At 37.9% G+C, this 17,922-nt stretch overlaps 1 protein-coding gene across 1 annotated transcript in view; it reads left to right on the top strand.

Moving 5' to 3' along the window:
* CNTN6 (contactin 6) overlaps positions 1–17,922 on the top strand; it is a 586,479-nt gene that overhangs the window by 560,621 nt on the left and 7,936 nt on the right. The window contains 6 exon segments of the mRNA XM_034996895.1: positions 653–811; positions 927–1,076; positions 3,983–4,053; positions 11,182–11,416; positions 11,528–11,643; positions 13,276–13,462. Coding sequence (XP_034852786.1) covers positions 653–811; positions 927–1,076; positions 3,983–4,053; positions 11,182–11,416; positions 11,528–11,643; positions 13,276–13,462 — 918 coding nt within the window.

Raw genomic sequence — 17,922 nt, 5'->3', positions numbered from 1 at the left:
TATTGAATTGAGTAAGTTTTGTGTATTTATAAGGAATGGTCAGACTCAGTGTGTAGTGTCAGTCTCTAAAAGTTAGGCATGCCTTCTATTTATGATAAACCATTCTCATCAGAACAGGGTCAAAGTCATATATTCCTACAGTTCTCCATATAAGCTGCATTTACTTGAGTTACCTTTTGAAAAAGGAATATATGAAAGTTGTTTTCAGTTTTTGAGATTAGCTCCCTAACTGATGATAATCATCCATTCCATGATTGGAATTTTCTTTCTTTCTTTTTTAAGAGGGAGCGGCGAGGGGCAGAGGGGGAGGGAGAGACTCTTAAGCAGGCTCCCACGCCTAGCACAGAGCCCAATATGGGGCTCAGTCTCACAACCCTGAGATCATGACCTGAGCTGAAATCAAGAGTTGGTTGCTTAACCGACTGAACCACCTAGGCACCCCAGAATTTTCTAATCTTCAAAGGAAGATTTCTAAATTGGTCTCTCACCATGTAAACTGAATTAATAGGGCTTTATCTCAAATAATTTGCTAAAAGTACATTATGTTCAGTATTTTATCTTCTAAGTATAACAGATAAGAATAAACTGCCCCTATCCCAAATAATGAATTTAATAATTTTCAATATAGTTATCAATGAACATATTTTTCAAGGTCCACCAGGTCCCCCTGAGGATGTAAGAGTGGAACACATTTCCAGTACTACTTCTCAACTAAGCTGGAGACCAGGCTCAGATAATAATAGTCCCATTCAAATATTTACTGTTCAGGCTCGGACACCATTTTCTGTGGGTTGGCAGGCTGTTTCGACTGGTAAGTGACACCAGTGTTTTCGGGTGATTTTTCTAAAACAGATGTATTTGTTTGATTGACTGATTGATGTTAAGTAGTGCCAGTTTTGATGACTGAAGTGCCCCCCTCTTTTTAGTTCCAGAAATTCTCAGTGGCAAGACCTACAATGCAACAGTGGTTGGTTTGAGTCCTTGGGTGGAATATGAATTTCGCGTCGTTGCTGGGAATAGCATTGGGATTGGAGAACCAAGTAAAGCATCAGAATTGTTAAGAACCAAAGCGTCAGGTAAGAAATTAATGTCTTCTAAACATGTGGAAGATCCCTTATGGTATAGTTCTTAAAGAAAACAAATAAGAGGTATTTTTATGGGTTTTGTCATATTTTGGGCCCCAAATCAGAGGCAGGAAACCAGCAGCTTTCATTTTCACATTTTTATATATACAAAGCAAGGAGTATTTTCTCCTAAATACAAGTTCAATAAGAGATGATTATAGCTAAGCAGGCATGTCAAAAATAAGAGTTTTTCAGAAGCTGTCCTCTCATCTCATCAATTTTCTAGCCAAACTCCAACAGAGAATCTGTAGATTTGTACATGCAAATGAGTTACTGCTTGTTTCATTAACTGTTGTAGCCAAGAATTTATTGAGACTCTGTAGGTGCAATCAGCCACACATTTCCATCTATTTCTCAACTCTGACCTAGTTGCAGCTTCATTGAGCAATAGTATAAATTCTTTCCCATGCAAATGAGGTAAATCCTAAGCTCATTTAACAGAAGCACTAATTGAGCATCAGTTGGTTCACTGAACAGCAAAATACAAGTGGAACCTGGCTCAGAAATCACCCCTTCTTAAGCTTTTTTCAATGGATCCTCTTTGTTCTACTCCTAAACTTTACATCCAGGATAACATTTGATCTGCTTGCTGCATGCAGTTAACAAAGTTCACATTCTTACTCAGTCATATAAATGAGGGATCACTCTGTTGTCACTGGCTTAGCTTAACAAGCATGAAGTACTTCAATTAAGTGTGCACAACTGTCAGATGTCAATAAAGCTTTTTTTCAAATTAAAGATAATGTAAGTATTTTCATTATAGGATTGGGACTGAAAAAAAAACATATTTGACAGTACGATCTTAAATGAGATCATCCTAGAAGTTTAGAGCTGAGAGGAGAGTCCTTCATTTTACAGAAGAGGAAAAGGAAGACCAGGATCTTAGCTACTGTCTCAGAGAGTCAGGATTTGAACTCAGATCTTCAGACTTGGGCACTGGCATTCTCCATAACCATGGGTCTTAACCTAGATGAGCAAGAGATTGGCATAAGGAAATGTGTAAATATAGAAAGTCCCAGTCCTTACTGTAGACTGGCTGGAGAAGACGCTCCCAGGTGGCCTATGACTCACTGTTACCTTGAGTTTTAGATTGTTTTTTACAGCTGATTCATATCATGGTAGCTTTGGGCAGGGTTGACTCTAACTGTAAAATTTTACAGTAAAGCTTGTGCACTACCTTCTATTGACCACTAACATTCTTGTTTCAATAGCATGATGAGACCTGGTGTTCATAATAATTACCCCGAGTTTCCAAATCATACTGAAGTGTGTCCTTTTTTTTTTTTTTTTTTTAGCTTCTTAAAGACACTTCTTCTCAATATGGTCTTGGGTTTAGTATGTTTCGTTTGAAAAAAGAATTTAAAAAAAAGGAATTTTATTGCCCAGAATGTTGGAAACTTTGTAGAGAGTAAATTAAAGTATAATTTAAAATAATTTCCTTATGTATCTACACTATTTAATGGTCCTGGAAAAGTGTCACTCTAAGTTGTTGAGTACCAGAAACCCTGCAACTGTAAAACCCACATGGATTTATGTGTTTTTGGCCAAAGGCCATGGAAGACTTAGAAAATAGGGTGTAAGTACAAGGCAATCTTTTAAATGCATTGTGAAGATCAAAGCAGACAAAGGGCAAATCTGAGTATGAAAATGGGTAATGTCTGATAGGTGCTATTATTAAAAAGAATAATTAGACTATTATATCACTATGTTGTTTATAAAGTTAAACATCTGTATCTAATGGCAATAATTAAGATAAGTAGTCTAAATTTGTCTGCATGGTCTCCACAGTGGGAGAAAATTTTGAAGTGGGCAATTAAATATTATGTATTTTCATTCCTGCCTACCAGTCAGCAAACCCCAGCATACCCAGGCACTTCCACCCCCCCCCACCTTTGGATCTTGATCAAAAATGACCAAATATAGAGAATTACATATAATTCAACCTTTAAAAAAGTATATCATGCAGATATATCCATTATCACAGATTTAGGATGCATCTGCCATTATTTTGTGAAAAGGATTACATTTCAACACTTCCACATATATAAAGTAAAACCCCATTCTGATAATATACTACAACACCCACACATACAGCTCTCATCAGTTTTGTAGTTTACCTCAAACTACTTATTATTTGTCATACTAGTCCTCACAAGGGTATACGTGAAGGGCATAATTGTTTTCTAATTCATAGAAATGATCAGTGTCTGGGATGTTCTACCACAGAGCCTTAGAGTCCTAGAGTTAAACAGAGAAAATCGCCTCTGTCACATCCTTGACAGGGGGCCATCTTCTTAGCTGGCATGTGAAAGGTTAGAGGAAAATTCCTTTCTGTTCTGTACTGAGAGAATGTGATTCAAACATAGAGTTAGAATAACAAGAATTTATTTACTTAGATATTTTCAAGAATGCATTTTTAAATGTTAAACTATCTTGATTACAAAAAAAGAAAAATCATTTTAGTTTGTTTATTAAAAAAAGAATTAATTAATAGACTGCCTCAGTAACTTGTTTACAGCACAACTGTATAATTAGGCACTAAGTCAGCACTGTCACGGTTACCATCTGAATGGAACATCATTTTGCCAATTAGTAGATGATGCATAATAATGTCAAATACACGATGTTACTCGATTTTTAATTAATTTTGGAGCCAGGGTGCTCATGTATCAAACACAACTGTGTCCTCTCTCTTAGAAATTTGGATATGTGTAAACATAATTTATGTTCATTAAAAATGCAAGACTCTCACAATGTGCAGCATGAGATTTTGAAAGGTGAAATCTAAAAAGAAAATTCTTCCTGATGAAGATGTACTTTAATAATTGCCATCGCACATTTCTCTTGGTTGCTTTCAGTCCCCGTTGTGGCACCAACAAACATCAATGGAGGTGGAGGAAGTCGGTCGGAACTCGTCATTACGTGGGAGGTAATTTTCTGTCCAACTGAGTTATTTTGAAAGAAAAAGATTTAGCTGGCCAGGAAGAATACTGAAAAACAAAAAGATTTATTTGATCACTACTGAGAATATATAAAAATACATGGTATGAAAGACTCCTGATGATGAATTACTTAGAGGAGGTATTAGAAACTTTTATTTCTACTAACGTGAGAGAGTGTAACTAACTCAACACAATTCTCTCCCCGATATAAGAAAAACAACTTCAGGGTTTATTGAAGGTTTGCCAGTAGCATTTCAATTATTACTTGATGGACTAGACATTTTTGTATTTATTACTTCTGGAACTATGCTCTTGCACACAAGTTAGACTCAGTAGAATGCAGGTGGAAACAATTCTTTTCCTATCACTGTTCTTTAAACACCCCTGCGTCCAGACAAAAACTTGGGCAGATGGCATAGCTTTTATGGTTCTTATTCTTACAAATTAACATATAGGCTCATTTTATACTTATTAAAAATTTCAGCCTGGTTTATTATCATAAACTTTAGACTTTTCTCCAACCTAGTATTTCTCGTTTCCAGTAGCTTGGGCTTGCCTCAGCCTAAGGATTCCACAGTGTGAAAGGGAATGTATAGTCAGTTCTCTACCTAGTCTCCATTCTGCTGTTGAATCTCTCCTTCCCTAATTCCTATGTTACCTCTTGCTTCTCCGGAGTTGTGGTGGGTTTGGGCTGAGAGAAGAGGAAGAGTACTGAACAGGTCCTGATTGCTGGTACATTTGTAATTTGACTTTGGAGTACTCCAGAAGTGGCAAATAGCCAGACACTGTTATTTTTTTTTTATTAAGTTTTTAATTTTGATTCCAGTATGGTTAACATATAGTGTTAAATTAGTTGCGTGTACAGTGTAGTGATCCAGCAATTTATACATTACTCAGTGCTCATCATGATAAGTGTGCTCTTTAATACCCATCACCAGTTTCGCCCAACCCCCCCACTCCATCCACTTCCCCTCTGGTAACCATCAGATGCTGTTATTTTATAGGGTAGTTGTTTTTTTTGTTTGGTTTTTTTGGTTGGGGGGTGGGGTATCCAGGAGATCCCTCAAAGGGAACTTCTAGTTACAATTCCTTGGTGCAAGCCTAGCTGGCTACTGAAAAGTCTCCTCAGTTCCTGGGGTCTGGTGGTCCATGTCGAGTCCCTTCTGGTGGAGGTTGTCTTTCTCTTCTAGGTGGTCTTTGTAGATAGAGTCCCTTTCAAAGCTTCTCATGGGTCCCTTGCATGGGATCCACACTTACCCTCAGCAAACATATCTTTGTTCTATGTTCAGTGGGAGTATAGTGCATTCCTGTTTAGCCTCTCTCTTCACTCTGCTACCATGTGTTGTCCAGATCTCTCTCTCCTTTAGAAGTTTCTCAGGCATTGTCAGTTAAAAGAACCTATCGGTCCCAAATTCCGGAGAGCACATACCAAGTGGTTCTTTGTGAGGCCTCTTCACTTGCTTAGGCAAAGAATGAGAAGTGGCCCCATTACTTTCCCTTGGTAGAGGGGTAGGAATGCACAGCTTTTTCAACAACTCTCTCAGAAGAAATATTTTCCTACTATTCTCTCCCTAAAAAACCGAACACTCCTTTGATATACCGTTATCATAGAGGAGAGGCTAAATTTTGCCTATAAATGGTTTGATGTCTCTCTTTGGAATGCATATTATGTCATACCCTTGTTGTCAGCTTTGAGCCTCAGCTATAACTGATAAAAGAGCCCTGCCCTGTTTCATTGCCTGTGTACGTGTTTTTGACATTTTGATAATAACTTTCATACTGCCAAAACATCCACTTCCTCAGACATTTTAATATTATACCTAAGAGCATGATGGCCATGGATGTTTTAATTGAAAATCATCCTAGCTGATGCATACAAGGGGGTTCTCATTGGGAAGCAGGGTGATTTTATCTCTCAGTAGACATTTTACAATGTCTGAGGACAGGTTTGATGGTCACAACTAAGTTGGAAGAGAGTTGTGTTTGGGCAGAGGCCAGTGATGATGCTAAATATCCTACAAGGCACAGGACAGCCCCCACCACAAGGAATTATCTGGCCCAAATTGTCAATAGTGCTGAGGTTTAGAAACACTGCTGTTGAATCAGAGTATTCACTGTATCTATAAATGATTTTGCAGTAGTAAAAGGTCCATTTTATTCCTTACAAAATTCCATTAAAAGATAGAGAGAGAGAGAGTGGTAGTAGTAGTAAGCTCTTTTTATCTGTGAGTAAACTCAGGCACAGAGATGTTTTCTCAAGGTTGTAAATGACAGAGCCAGAAACCAGGTGTCCTTTCTTCTGGACATCTAGTTTCATGTAGACATGGTGAGCCCAGCACAGTGCCTGGAATGTGGCATGGCCTACCCGAGTACTGTTGGATGGGTGGATAGTACTGAAAGAGAAGAAGCTCTCAGAGGCCTGAGGCAGAGAGGACTACACTTGCAGAGCACTTACAGGGTTTCTGTGCTGCACTGGACATTTCATGTTATTCAGTCCTCACAGCAATGCTAGGAGGTGGGTAATCCCACTTTCAGATAAGAAAACAGAGGTTTAGAAATGTGATATGGGGGCTCCTGGGTGACTAAGTCAGTTAAGCATCTGACTCTTGATTTCAGCACAGGTCATGATCTCAGGGTCGTGGAATTGAGCCCTGCAACTGACTGCACTCAGTGTGAGCCTGCTTGAGATTCCCTCTTCCTCTCTCTCTGCCCCTCCCCGTCCCCACTCCCACTCTCTGCTCTCTAAAATAAATAAGTAAATCTTAAAAAAGATTTGGGTGGTGGGCAGTGGGAGCATTTTAACACAGGGCTCTCGCTCCATGCTCTTTTACTTTGTCCTAAATTTGAATTCCACGTATCCCTACACGGTGTCATGGTTCAGGGTGGGCAAGAGTCCCTATATATCTGCCTTAAGCAGTAAGTTAGTCAAATTATTCCTGTCCTCTGAACAGGAACATTTCCCACAAAATCAGTGACTCCCACATGAGCCTACAAGAGGTTTGCTTTAGTGTGATGGTTAAGTAGGTTATTTAGGCTTCAATATTCTTCGAAGGTCAAATAAACATTTCATCATAGTGTATAGGAAATTTTGCCTGATATCATGCATTATTTTTTCTCCTCTAAAGTCAGAAATTACTAAAGGTTGGTAAATAATTGTTTTAGCACATTCAATATGTGAGAGGAATAGGAAATCCTGTGTATACTATTCTTAAACAGAGAGGATGTGAGTTACAAATATATATATATATATATATATATATATATATGTAATATGTATATTTCCATGATTTATAAGGTCCTTTTCTTTCAAGCAAGTTTCATCAAACCATCACCTATGGGCCAACCTTGCCCTGCTCCCTGTTTTCATACACAAATTCCCCGACCACCACACCCATCCTCTCAGGTATGAAGTGTTGTTACATTCATGCTTTCACAAGAGACCATATGTCTCCCATTGCTTAAGATAGTTACTATCTGACCTTCTACAGAAAACATTTGTTGGCCTCTATTTTAAAAAATTAAAAAAAAATTAAGTCAAAGTCATTTGCTCTGTGTGTTTTTTCTTGGGGTATCAGATATATAGATAGATGCTTGCAGAAATTACATTAATGGATGCAGTTTCCCATGTATCATTCACATTTGGCATCACATACACGCAGTTACTGAGCCAAATCCTTCTGATGCCCAAACTTCTTTAAGGAATAGGTTATGTATATTTAGAAGGCAATGCATATATTAGTTCAAGCCACCAGAAGGCATTTAGGAACTCTTTCAATTCAATGAAGAAGAGCTACTCTGTTTCAAGCAGTGGGGGTACAAAAATAAATTTTAAAAAGTTCTGAATGTTCAGAGGCCAACAGGAGGACAGTCTTAATCCAGCATGGAAGAAGGTCAGGAAAGGTACCACCCTAGTTTATCAGAACTATGTTTTGGAAAAGAAATTGGGAGTGGAGAGATGGCCAAAGTCACCGCTATTGCGGATGAAATAGTACCTGACGGGCTTTCAGAACTAATGCACAACCAATGACCATTCTAAATTCAGTGAGAATCCACCATTATGGTTTATAAGTGACAACTTTACTGAACATCCCAGATTGCTGCTCATGTAAATACACCATAGTATAATCTGCTTGAAATAAACATCCTCCTTGTGTTTTCTCCAGTACCAAAGTAATGTGTATTTTGTGTTTGTTTATTTGTTTTGGTTTGTTTTGTTTCCAGCAACCTAGACCTGATATCTAACTTTTGGAATGTAGTAAATGCCAATTCCTTTTTAAGGTATCTTTATTCACATCTTATCATAATTTGTACTCCCAGATACTCTCAAGTTTAAGCTACTTGTGGTGAATATGTCATATAAAATATGACTATAAGGTTAGGAATATAGGATAAAGTACTATGGAGTAAAAGATAAACACCTATACCGGGAGTTGTTGTTTTTTTTTTTTTTTTTGGAAAAGGGCAGGTCAGGAAAAGTATTCAGAAAGTTTTCAGCCTGTGGACCACATGGTCTCTCACAACTTCCAACCCTGCCATTGTCATCAAAAGCATCCACATACGTAGATAAATGAACAGTTGTGACTGTGTTTGTTATTTCTAAAACCAGGCTGCAGAAGATTTGGCTCTTAGGCCATAGTTTGCTGCCCTTGGTCTAAACTAAAGATTCTGTTCTTAGTCTTTACCAACTGTAATAGATTTTACTACCAGAAGGATTTCTGAATTTCTTTTTTCTACTGGACACTTCCTTTGCTTAAAGAAGGAGACTTTCATCCTGACCATCTTAAACAGCTATATATATCTTTGCAACATTTTCCCCTCTGCACATATGGGAAGAATAAAATGGAGACCCTAAATAAGTATCTTCCCCTCCCCCGTTTCTAAACTGCATCTGTTGGACTTGGATCTTTCTTGAGGGAACATCATGAGAAACACTAATTGTACTTGACTAACAAAAACTGAAGTCCTTCATTTTCTCAGATGAGCTAAACATCTTGATTAAATCTTAGATCAGAGAAGCATCAAAAAGCAAATGCTCTAGAAAGTAGCTTAAGTTCTCATAAATCTCGATTCCACTAAAAATTAACAATTTTAAATCCGATCTCCCTGTGAAAGTGCTAATACAAGGAAACATTTTCTTTCCCCAGATTTGAGAACCTATATTTTTCTTCCTCTTTTCACTTTCTGTATTTGTTAGACTGTTCCACATGGCAAGAAACAGAGACCAGCTCAGGTCATCTCAGTTAATGGGGATTTATTTTAAAGCTATGTGGGAGGTAATGAGGATGAAAGAAGTCTCAATAACCAAGCAGGCAGGTCAAATGAAGAACTGGAACATCGTTCATCACTGTTCAGAGCACGGTGGCTCTAAGTCTGCTGCAAGCTACTCTGGTAATCCAGCTCCTGCTACAGTAGTCCCTCATGCTTGCTCCTTGTTCTACCTGTTTCCTTTACTTATGACTTCCTACTTCACTAATAGCTCCATTCTATCTCTTCTCTATGTGAGTTACAGCTTCCATTTTCTCTTGGCTTCTACTGCTTCATTGTCCCTACTATATTCATTGTATGTTTTCTACTTATTGCCTACTCTAAGTTTATCTAGGATTGTCCCCTCCTGTGTTTCATATTCAAACTTTGTAGAGGAGAGGAATTGATGGGGTCTGTCAGTCACTCTAGAACGTGAAGATTTGGCACCAGGACACCTCATACATAGTGATTAAGATGGGACCATTGATTCTGGTGCCCATTTCTGGGTAAGCAGATGTGGTCCAAGTCTCAGGATTATTTGGTACGATGAATGGTTATGTATGGGTAAAGGAAACCCTCAGAAAAGGAGTTGTAGGCAGGTGGGACTCAAGCATTAATGTCCTATCAGGTATGCCTTTATTAGTCTATCAAAATATTTGAAAAAGAAAAGAAAAGAAAAACATTTTTCTTTAAAAAAACCTAAATTTTCATAGATTTTTAAATACAACTTTCTTGTAAACAGGTGGAATATTTGTCTAAATTCAAGCATAAATTCATTTTTGTGTGTTTATTTTATGATTGTAATGTGTAATATCTGTAGAGTTCTGGGGACCTTATATCTATTTTTGTTTTGTAATTTTAATAATGATAAGTTAGGTTTTAAATGAATCTTACAGAATTTGATCTCTGTGGGAATAAAAGTTTTTTTTGTTATTTTTTTTTTTTAAATGTCAGGAAAAGTGCATGCTGATGTTACTACTAATGAAGATGTATGGTAAAAAATACTGGGGAGAATCTTACAGAATTTGATCTCTGTGGGAATAAACAAAGTTTTTTTTGTTATTTTTTTTTTTAAATGTCAGGAAAAGTGCATGCTGATGTTATTACTAATGAAGATGTATGGTAAAAAATACTGGGAGGTCTTTTATGCTTTTGTGTTTGAGTAATACTCTATATGTCTTAAAGCAAATATTATTACATAACAGTTATATTATCTGTATCTTATAAGAATTTGTTGAAAATTTTATGAAAAGAAAACATAGCTAGCCTTGAAATAGTTAATAAGTTAATTTTGTGCTGAGTTTAAAAAATTCATATCCAAATTATGTTTTAACTTATAAAATCTTGAAATCTTCTAAACCATTTTTATTACATTTTATTATTACAACTTAATGAATAATCATGGAAAGAGATGTAAACATGTAAAACCTGTTTTACATTTCCATTTAAATTTTTCATTTATTTATCTGAATATCTTTAATTGGGATCATTTTCCTAGTTGGCATTCCAAATAAAAGTATTATTGGGGCGCCTGGGTGGCTCAGTTGGTTAAGCAGCTGTCTTCGGCTCAGGTCATGATCCTGGGGTCCTGGGTTCGAGCCCCACGTCCGGCTCCCTGCTCTGTCGAGGGCCTGCTTCTCCCCCTCCTTCTGCCTGCTACTCTGCCTACTTGTGCTCTCTTTCTATCTATCTGTTGAATAAGTAAATAAAATCTTTAAAAAATATATATATTATTTTTTCAATGTTTCATTAAACAGGGTTAATATCCATGTTTGTCTACATTAAAAGAAATGGCAAATAATCAATAAAAATTATAACAGCTCTATAAAATATTTTTGTAAATACTCAGTAATTGATCACTTCTGCCCAAGTCAATTCCAGAAGAACTACAGAACGGAGAGGAATTTGGGTACATCATCATGTTGCGGCCAGTTGGCTCAACAGCCTGGACCAAGGAAAGAGTACCATCTGTAGAATCATCAAGGTTTGTTTACAGAAACGAAAGCATCACACCCCTCTCTCCCTTTGAAGTCAAAGTGGGTGTATATAATAACGAAGGGGAAGGATCTCTGAGTACTGTGTCCATTGTCTACTCTGGGGAAGATGGTAAGTTGTGGTCAGCCCTGGAATGGTCATACTTGGGCATGTACGTATATTTTGCATTTATTTTCCATGAAGCACTCTGCTGAAGATGATTGTGTCTTTTTTAAATGATAGAACCTCAACTGGCCCCAAGGGGAACGTCTGTCCAGAGTTTTTCTGCTTCGGAAATGGAGGTTTCATGGAATGCTATTCCCTGGAATAGAAACACTGGAAGAGTGCTGGGCTATGAGGTAATCCACATTAATTTCACTTTCCCTTGGGACTATGCCAGTTAACCACACAGCAGTCCTTGTTCAGCAGCCCTATACTACTAACCTAGTTCTTAGCATATAACATTGTATGTCTATAGCTGTCAAGGGGAGTGAGCAGAGGGGATCTTTCTAGGTGATTTCAGGCCAGCAAATTAGCAAATGGTAGCCATTTTGAAGGTGACCGAGTGATTATCTTATTTATTTATTCAAATCACAATCATATTTGTTTCTTGGGGAGTAATAAATGTCTAATCCTCAATGATCTTAAACCATAGAAGAATTTTACTGGGAAAGCTGTCTTTGAATTGGAGCATGACTTGAATAGATATAGTCATCTTGGAAAAGGCAGTTAAATGATAAGAAAAAAACCTAGATTCTCCTTAATCTGTCCTTTATAGTCTGTATAGAATGCAGTAAATCACATTTATGGGCCTTAACTCTCACAAAGTCAAGCGACGAGACTTATTAATTACTTATTACTCTTTAACTTGCAAATCCAGTGATTCCCCAAATGGATAATACATTTATTTTATTTTGGAGTTAAAAGAACAATTCTAAACTTTTTATTTTTGCTTTGTACTGTTTTTGTTGTTGTTGTTGTTGTTTTTAATGCAACTTCTGGTCCAAAAAGAAAGAAAGAAAAGAGGAAAAGAAAAAAAAAGAAAGTTCTATTCATATGATCGATCTCTCTTCCTACTGTAATCCCGAAATGCCTTACCTCTTATCTGAATCCTATTTATTTCTGAAATCTCATCTCTAGTCTCCTCTTTTCTTTGAACCCTTTTCTAATCACTCCCTGATGTTGTCTTTCTTCAAACTCCCAGAGCAATTTTTTTCCAATATCACTTCCTTGGAATGCATCCTCTGCTTTTTGTTCACCTATATATTCTAATCTCTTAATGAGATTATAAGGGAATCCTAGGCAGGCACCAAGCTTTATTCTCTTTTGTCTTTTTCTATGTGCCTAAGTCGGTGCTAATGTATAGGAAGAGCTTGATATAAGTTGAATTATTAATTAACCTGTCATTCAAAGAACTCTGGAGGAAATGTCAAGAGTAAACATCATAACCAACGTCCTTGATTGATGGTATGGATCTTGTTTTGGTCCAAGTTATTATATACCCTTTGTTTAAGCTGATAACATTTAGAGAGCTCATGAAATACTTTCTTTTGGTATTCCTTTTCTTTCTTTAAAGATTTTATTTATTTATTTTATTTGGTGGGGGAGGGGCAGAGGGAGAGGAACAGAGAAAATCCCAAGAAGACACTGCACTGAGCACAGAGCCCAGCGTGGGGTTCGATCTCATGACCCCGAGATCACGACCCAAGCCAAAATTAAGTGTCTGGCACTTAACTGACTGAGCCACCCAGGTGCCCCACTTTATTTTGGTATTCTTAAAAAACCTCTAGTTTCTCTAATTTCCATTGTGAATTTGTATTTTTAAATTTCCTCCCTATAAACATTAGACCTTGATTATTTTGTTGTTGTTGTATAACCATTATAATTAGAAAATATTCTTCTATTTATGTTCCTGTTTCTTCCCATACCCTACCATGGTTGATAGCTGCTGAGAAATAATGAATTATTTGTTCTTTGTTTTTAATGATCAGGTATTATACTGGACAGATGACTCCAAAGAATCCATGATTAGGAAAATTAGCGTCAGTGGGAATGTCACAACCAAAAACATTACAGGGCTGAAAGCCAATACCATCTACTTTGCTTCCGTGAGAGCTTACAACACTGCTGGAGCAGGGCCCTCAAGCCCCCCAGTCAATGTTACCACCAGAAAGTCTCGTAAGTATGCATCCCACAGCAAGGACCAAGACTCATCTATAAGTAGAAACATATTTGCTCAATCTCCATTTCATTCCTCCCACCTCATCATTTTACTGATTGCTTTGTTTGGCTAGTTTACCCTTTAAATATGGACAATTGTTGAAACTTTCTCATAACAATCCAAAGAAACCATTTGATCTTTTTGAAATTCCAAAAGAAAAAATATTCTGAGTATAGAGATTAAAGACAGAAGAGTGAATGTTTAAAAGCATAGGTTCCGATGCCCTCCCCCAACCGGAGTTCAAAACCTGACCTCTCATCCTTGGATTGTTGGGTGGTTATTTAAACTTTCAGGGTCTCAATAGCCTCACCTGGAAAATGAGAGAAAAATAGTACCTATTTCCTCACAGGGCTCTCTTCAAGAAGGAAAGACATAAAGAAAGTATCTAGTACGTCCTTTAGTGTTTTTTAAGATTTTATTTATTTATTTGTCAGAGAGAGAAAGAGAGAGCACAAGCAGGGGAGTGGCAGGCCCAGGCAGAGGGAGAAGCAGGCTCCCCACTGAGCAAGGAGCCTGATGTGGGACTCGATCCCAGGACCCTGGGATCATGACCTGAGCCAAAGGCAGCTGCTTAACGACTGAGCCACCCAGGCGCCCTACCAGGAATATCTTATTTAAACATTATAGCAACAACCCAGTGAGGTAGAGCCTATATTGGCCCCTTCTCAGAAAAGTAACCTATCTAATTAGTGAGTGACAGGTCATAGGATCTAAGCCCATATATTCTATTTATTTTAGGGGGGGAGAGAAAGGGAGAGGGAGAGAGAGAATCCTCAAGTAGACAGGAGACTCCCTGTTGAGTGTGGACAGAGCCTGACACAAGGCTTGATCCCAAGACCTTGAGATCATGACCTGAACCAAAATCAAGAGTCAGCTGCTTAACCGACTGAGCCACCCAGGCGCCCCTCTAGTATATCCTTTAGAAAATGCTTAGTATTAGACTGTATTCCGAGGTGATCTTAGCACTGCCAGATGTCTAGATCTTTCTTTCTAGAATAGCTTATCATTGCAGTGTACTTGGAAGTCCCTCAAATTTAAGAATTAACTCTTCTGCTTCTTTTTAACTCCCTTAGTAGTCAGCCAGCTGTCTTTCACATAGGCAAGGCCTACTGAATAAAGGATGAATACTGGATTGTTGCTGTGTTTATCCTATGAGGGAGTCTGGCATCACTCAAATATTCTATAATATGAAACACAGTGATCAAATATGATGTAGTAATATCTGCCATATGTACTTTTTATGATTGTATAATATTTGTATATTCCTTACATGTTATAGATGAACATAAATTATTTGTGCTCACAGGCTTTTAAAAACACATTCTTTGGTCTCTGAATCCTGATGGAAAAAAGGATTCAAATATAGTTGCTTAATTTTGAGAAATAGTTCAAACATTATATAGTTCAAATATAGTTGCTGAATTTTGAGGAAGACTAAATGGATACACAGGAAATGTATAGCTTGCTTTTATTTATTTTTTATTTTTTAAAAGATTTTATTTATTTATTTGACAGAGAGAGGCACAGTGAGAGAGGGAACACAAGCAGGGGGAGTGGGAGAGGGAGAAGCTGGCTTCCCGCCGAGCAGCGAGCCCGATGCGGGGCTCGATCCCAGGACCCTGGGACCATGACCTGAGCCGAAGGCAGACGCTTAATGACTGAGCCACCCAGCCTCCCCTGTATAGCTTGCTTTTAAATGCAGTATTCTTTTCTCTCCTGTATATTGAAAAAGAATAAGTGCTGGGACATAGTTTGAAAATTAAGTGATATAAAGTTTTTTCCCATATACATATATTTGTCCTATCCAAAAAGAACTTAGAAACCATCTCAGCTATTAAACTTTTGATTATAGAATACACAATCCACTTCTGTCCACATCACCAGGCCAGCAGCCAAAGACCTGTGTTCTATTTCTGGATACATCTCTGACTCATGACCTGAAACAGAATAAGACATTCCATTTTTTCTTCTTTAATTTTCTTATCTACTGAGTAAAAATTCTCTCTGCCCTCACCCCTTTCCCAAATCATTGGTGAGGCACAAATGTGGTGCTGATTATAGGAGCACCTTGGAAAATACAAAGTTTCTTGCTAAGAAAAAAACAAACAGATGAACAAAAAGGCTCTGGGATCAGTCCATTTCAAGGGTAGAGTATGTGCGACCAACAATTCTTAACCCAGCTCTCTTCCAATCCACCCAGTTGGAAAGAAATTGGGTCATGAGCTATCCTCAAGAACTGACTAGCTAGAAATATAGTTCTATTCCTCTTCTTGTTTTATCCCATGCTGACCATATCAATGAAGCCATTGCCATATGCTGGTAAGAATGATTTGCTTCCGGAGTCCTTCTGGAGTCTGGCCTCTTCCAGCTAATCTGCAAATCTGTATGGAATTTCCAGTCATTCAGTGGTTTTAAGATTGCCCAGGCATTTCATTCTAGCTGACTGAGAGATGCCAAACTCACAGAACATCTTGTGTGTCATTCAGTTTCTATCTCAGGCAAAATCAAGGGTGATTAAAAATGTGTAAAGATAGCATTAAAGGGGCACCTGGGTGGCTCAGTCGGTTAAGTGGCTGCCTTCGGCTCAGGTCATGATCCCAGGGTCCTGGGATCGAGCCCCACGTCCGGCTCCCTGCTCAGCGGAGAGCCTACTTCTCCCTCTCCCTCTGCCTGCCACTCTGACTACTTGTGCTCTCTATCTCTCTGTCAAATAAATAAATAAAATCTTAAAAAAAAAAAAAGATAGCATTAAAAAAAACCTCACAGATTTGTATTGTGATAAATGGACAGACATGATAATGCAGTTATTGAGGCAATGTTTAAGTCAGGTCATATTACATGTTACTATTGATCAGTTTAAGGTGGACTGAGACTTGAACAATAAACTACTTTAAAAAGATTGTGTATATCTTTAAAAACTTAAAAAATAATTTTTTTCTGCAACCTGAATTTGCCAGTTTGATTGTCCATACAACTTAAATCAACCATGTATTAGTTTATGCTAACCTATCCTCCATGTTTAGGTAGAAAACTCATTTTTGACATGGTGATCTCAAGTTTGTTCAGTTGACCTACTTTAAGTACTTGATACTTCAAGTGGGCTTAACTGAAATTTGGATTAAATGCCAAGAAGATTATTGGTAGTTTGTTTGAGCATTAACACATGATCATCTTCATCAAAGAGTGTGGAACATATCTTTTGAAAACAGTTTGATTAACAAGGAGTAATCTCCCCAAGATGTAATGTTAGAATACATCTGCTGAGAGAAAAGTGAGATGGGGGTCAGAAAATTTAAAATGAAGTTTAGTTATTTTAAGAATTCACCTTCGGGGCGCCTGGGTGGCTCAGTCGGTTAAGCGACTGCCTTCGGCTCAGGTCATGATCCTGGAGTCCCGGGATCGAGTCCCACATCAGGCTCCCTGCTCGGCAGGGAGCCTGCTTCTCCCTCTGACCCTCCCCCTCTCATGTGCTCTCTGTCTCTTTCATTCTCTCTGTCTCAAATAAATAAATAAAATCTTTAAAAAAAAAAAAGAATTCACCTTCTTTCTTGATTAAATCAAAAAAACCTTATAATTCCTAATTTCTTTATGGCAAATTTGTTTCAATATTTCTTGAATTTGGCTTTTACCAATCTGTATGCTTCAGTGTTGTGATCAAAACAGCCAACAAGGACTTGAGAATAAGTTCTACAAGTCTCTATCTCATCATATTTGAATACAAATTAAACCTCTAATTTCATCCTGTAACATTCTGTATCATTGACATTGTGAAAATGAGATACAAAGTGTTTTAGATTCTTATTGTTGCTGTTCGGATTTCCACAACTTAGGGGTTTAAAGCAATCTGAATTTATTATCATACTTTTCTAGAGGTCAGAAGTCAGAAATGAGTTTCAGTGTTGGAAATTAAGGTGTTGGCATAGGCTGCGCTCCTTTTCGAGTGTCCAGAAAAACATGTGTTTCCTTGTGGTTTCTGGCTTTTAAAGACCACCTACACACCTTAGCTGTGACCCCTTCCTCTGTTTTCAAGGCCAGCAGCTTAGTGTCTTCAAATCTGCCCGTGATTCCAATCCTCTGCTTCCGTCATCATATCTCCTCTGACTCTGGCCCTCCTGCCTCAGTTTCGTTTGCCCTTCTAAAGATCCTTAATTTAATCTCATCTGCACAGTCCCCTTTTCCATATAAAAAATTAGGAATTACAAGGGTTTTTATTTCTTTGATTTAGTCAAGAAAAGAGGGATGATTAAAAATACTAATTCCGGGGGCGCCTGGGTGGCTCAGTTGGTTAAGCGACTGCCTTCGGCTCAGGTCATGATCCTGGAGTCCCAGGATCGAGTCCTGCATCGGGCTCCCTGCTCGGCAGGGAGTCTGCTTCTCCCTCTGACCCTCCTCCCTCTCATGCTCTCTGTCTCTCATT

This window comes from Mirounga leonina, unplaced genomic scaffold, assembly GCF_011800145.1.
Source record: "Mirounga leonina isolate KUSES-001 unplaced genomic scaffold, KU_Mleo_1.0 Mir_94, whole genome shotgun sequence".
In the NCBI taxonomy this organism is placed as follows: domain Eukaryota; kingdom Metazoa; phylum Chordata; class Mammalia; order Carnivora; family Phocidae; genus Mirounga; species Mirounga leonina.
The sequence above is the reverse complement of the archived record's forward strand: the minus strand, read 5'-3'. Positions and strand labels throughout refer to the sequence as shown.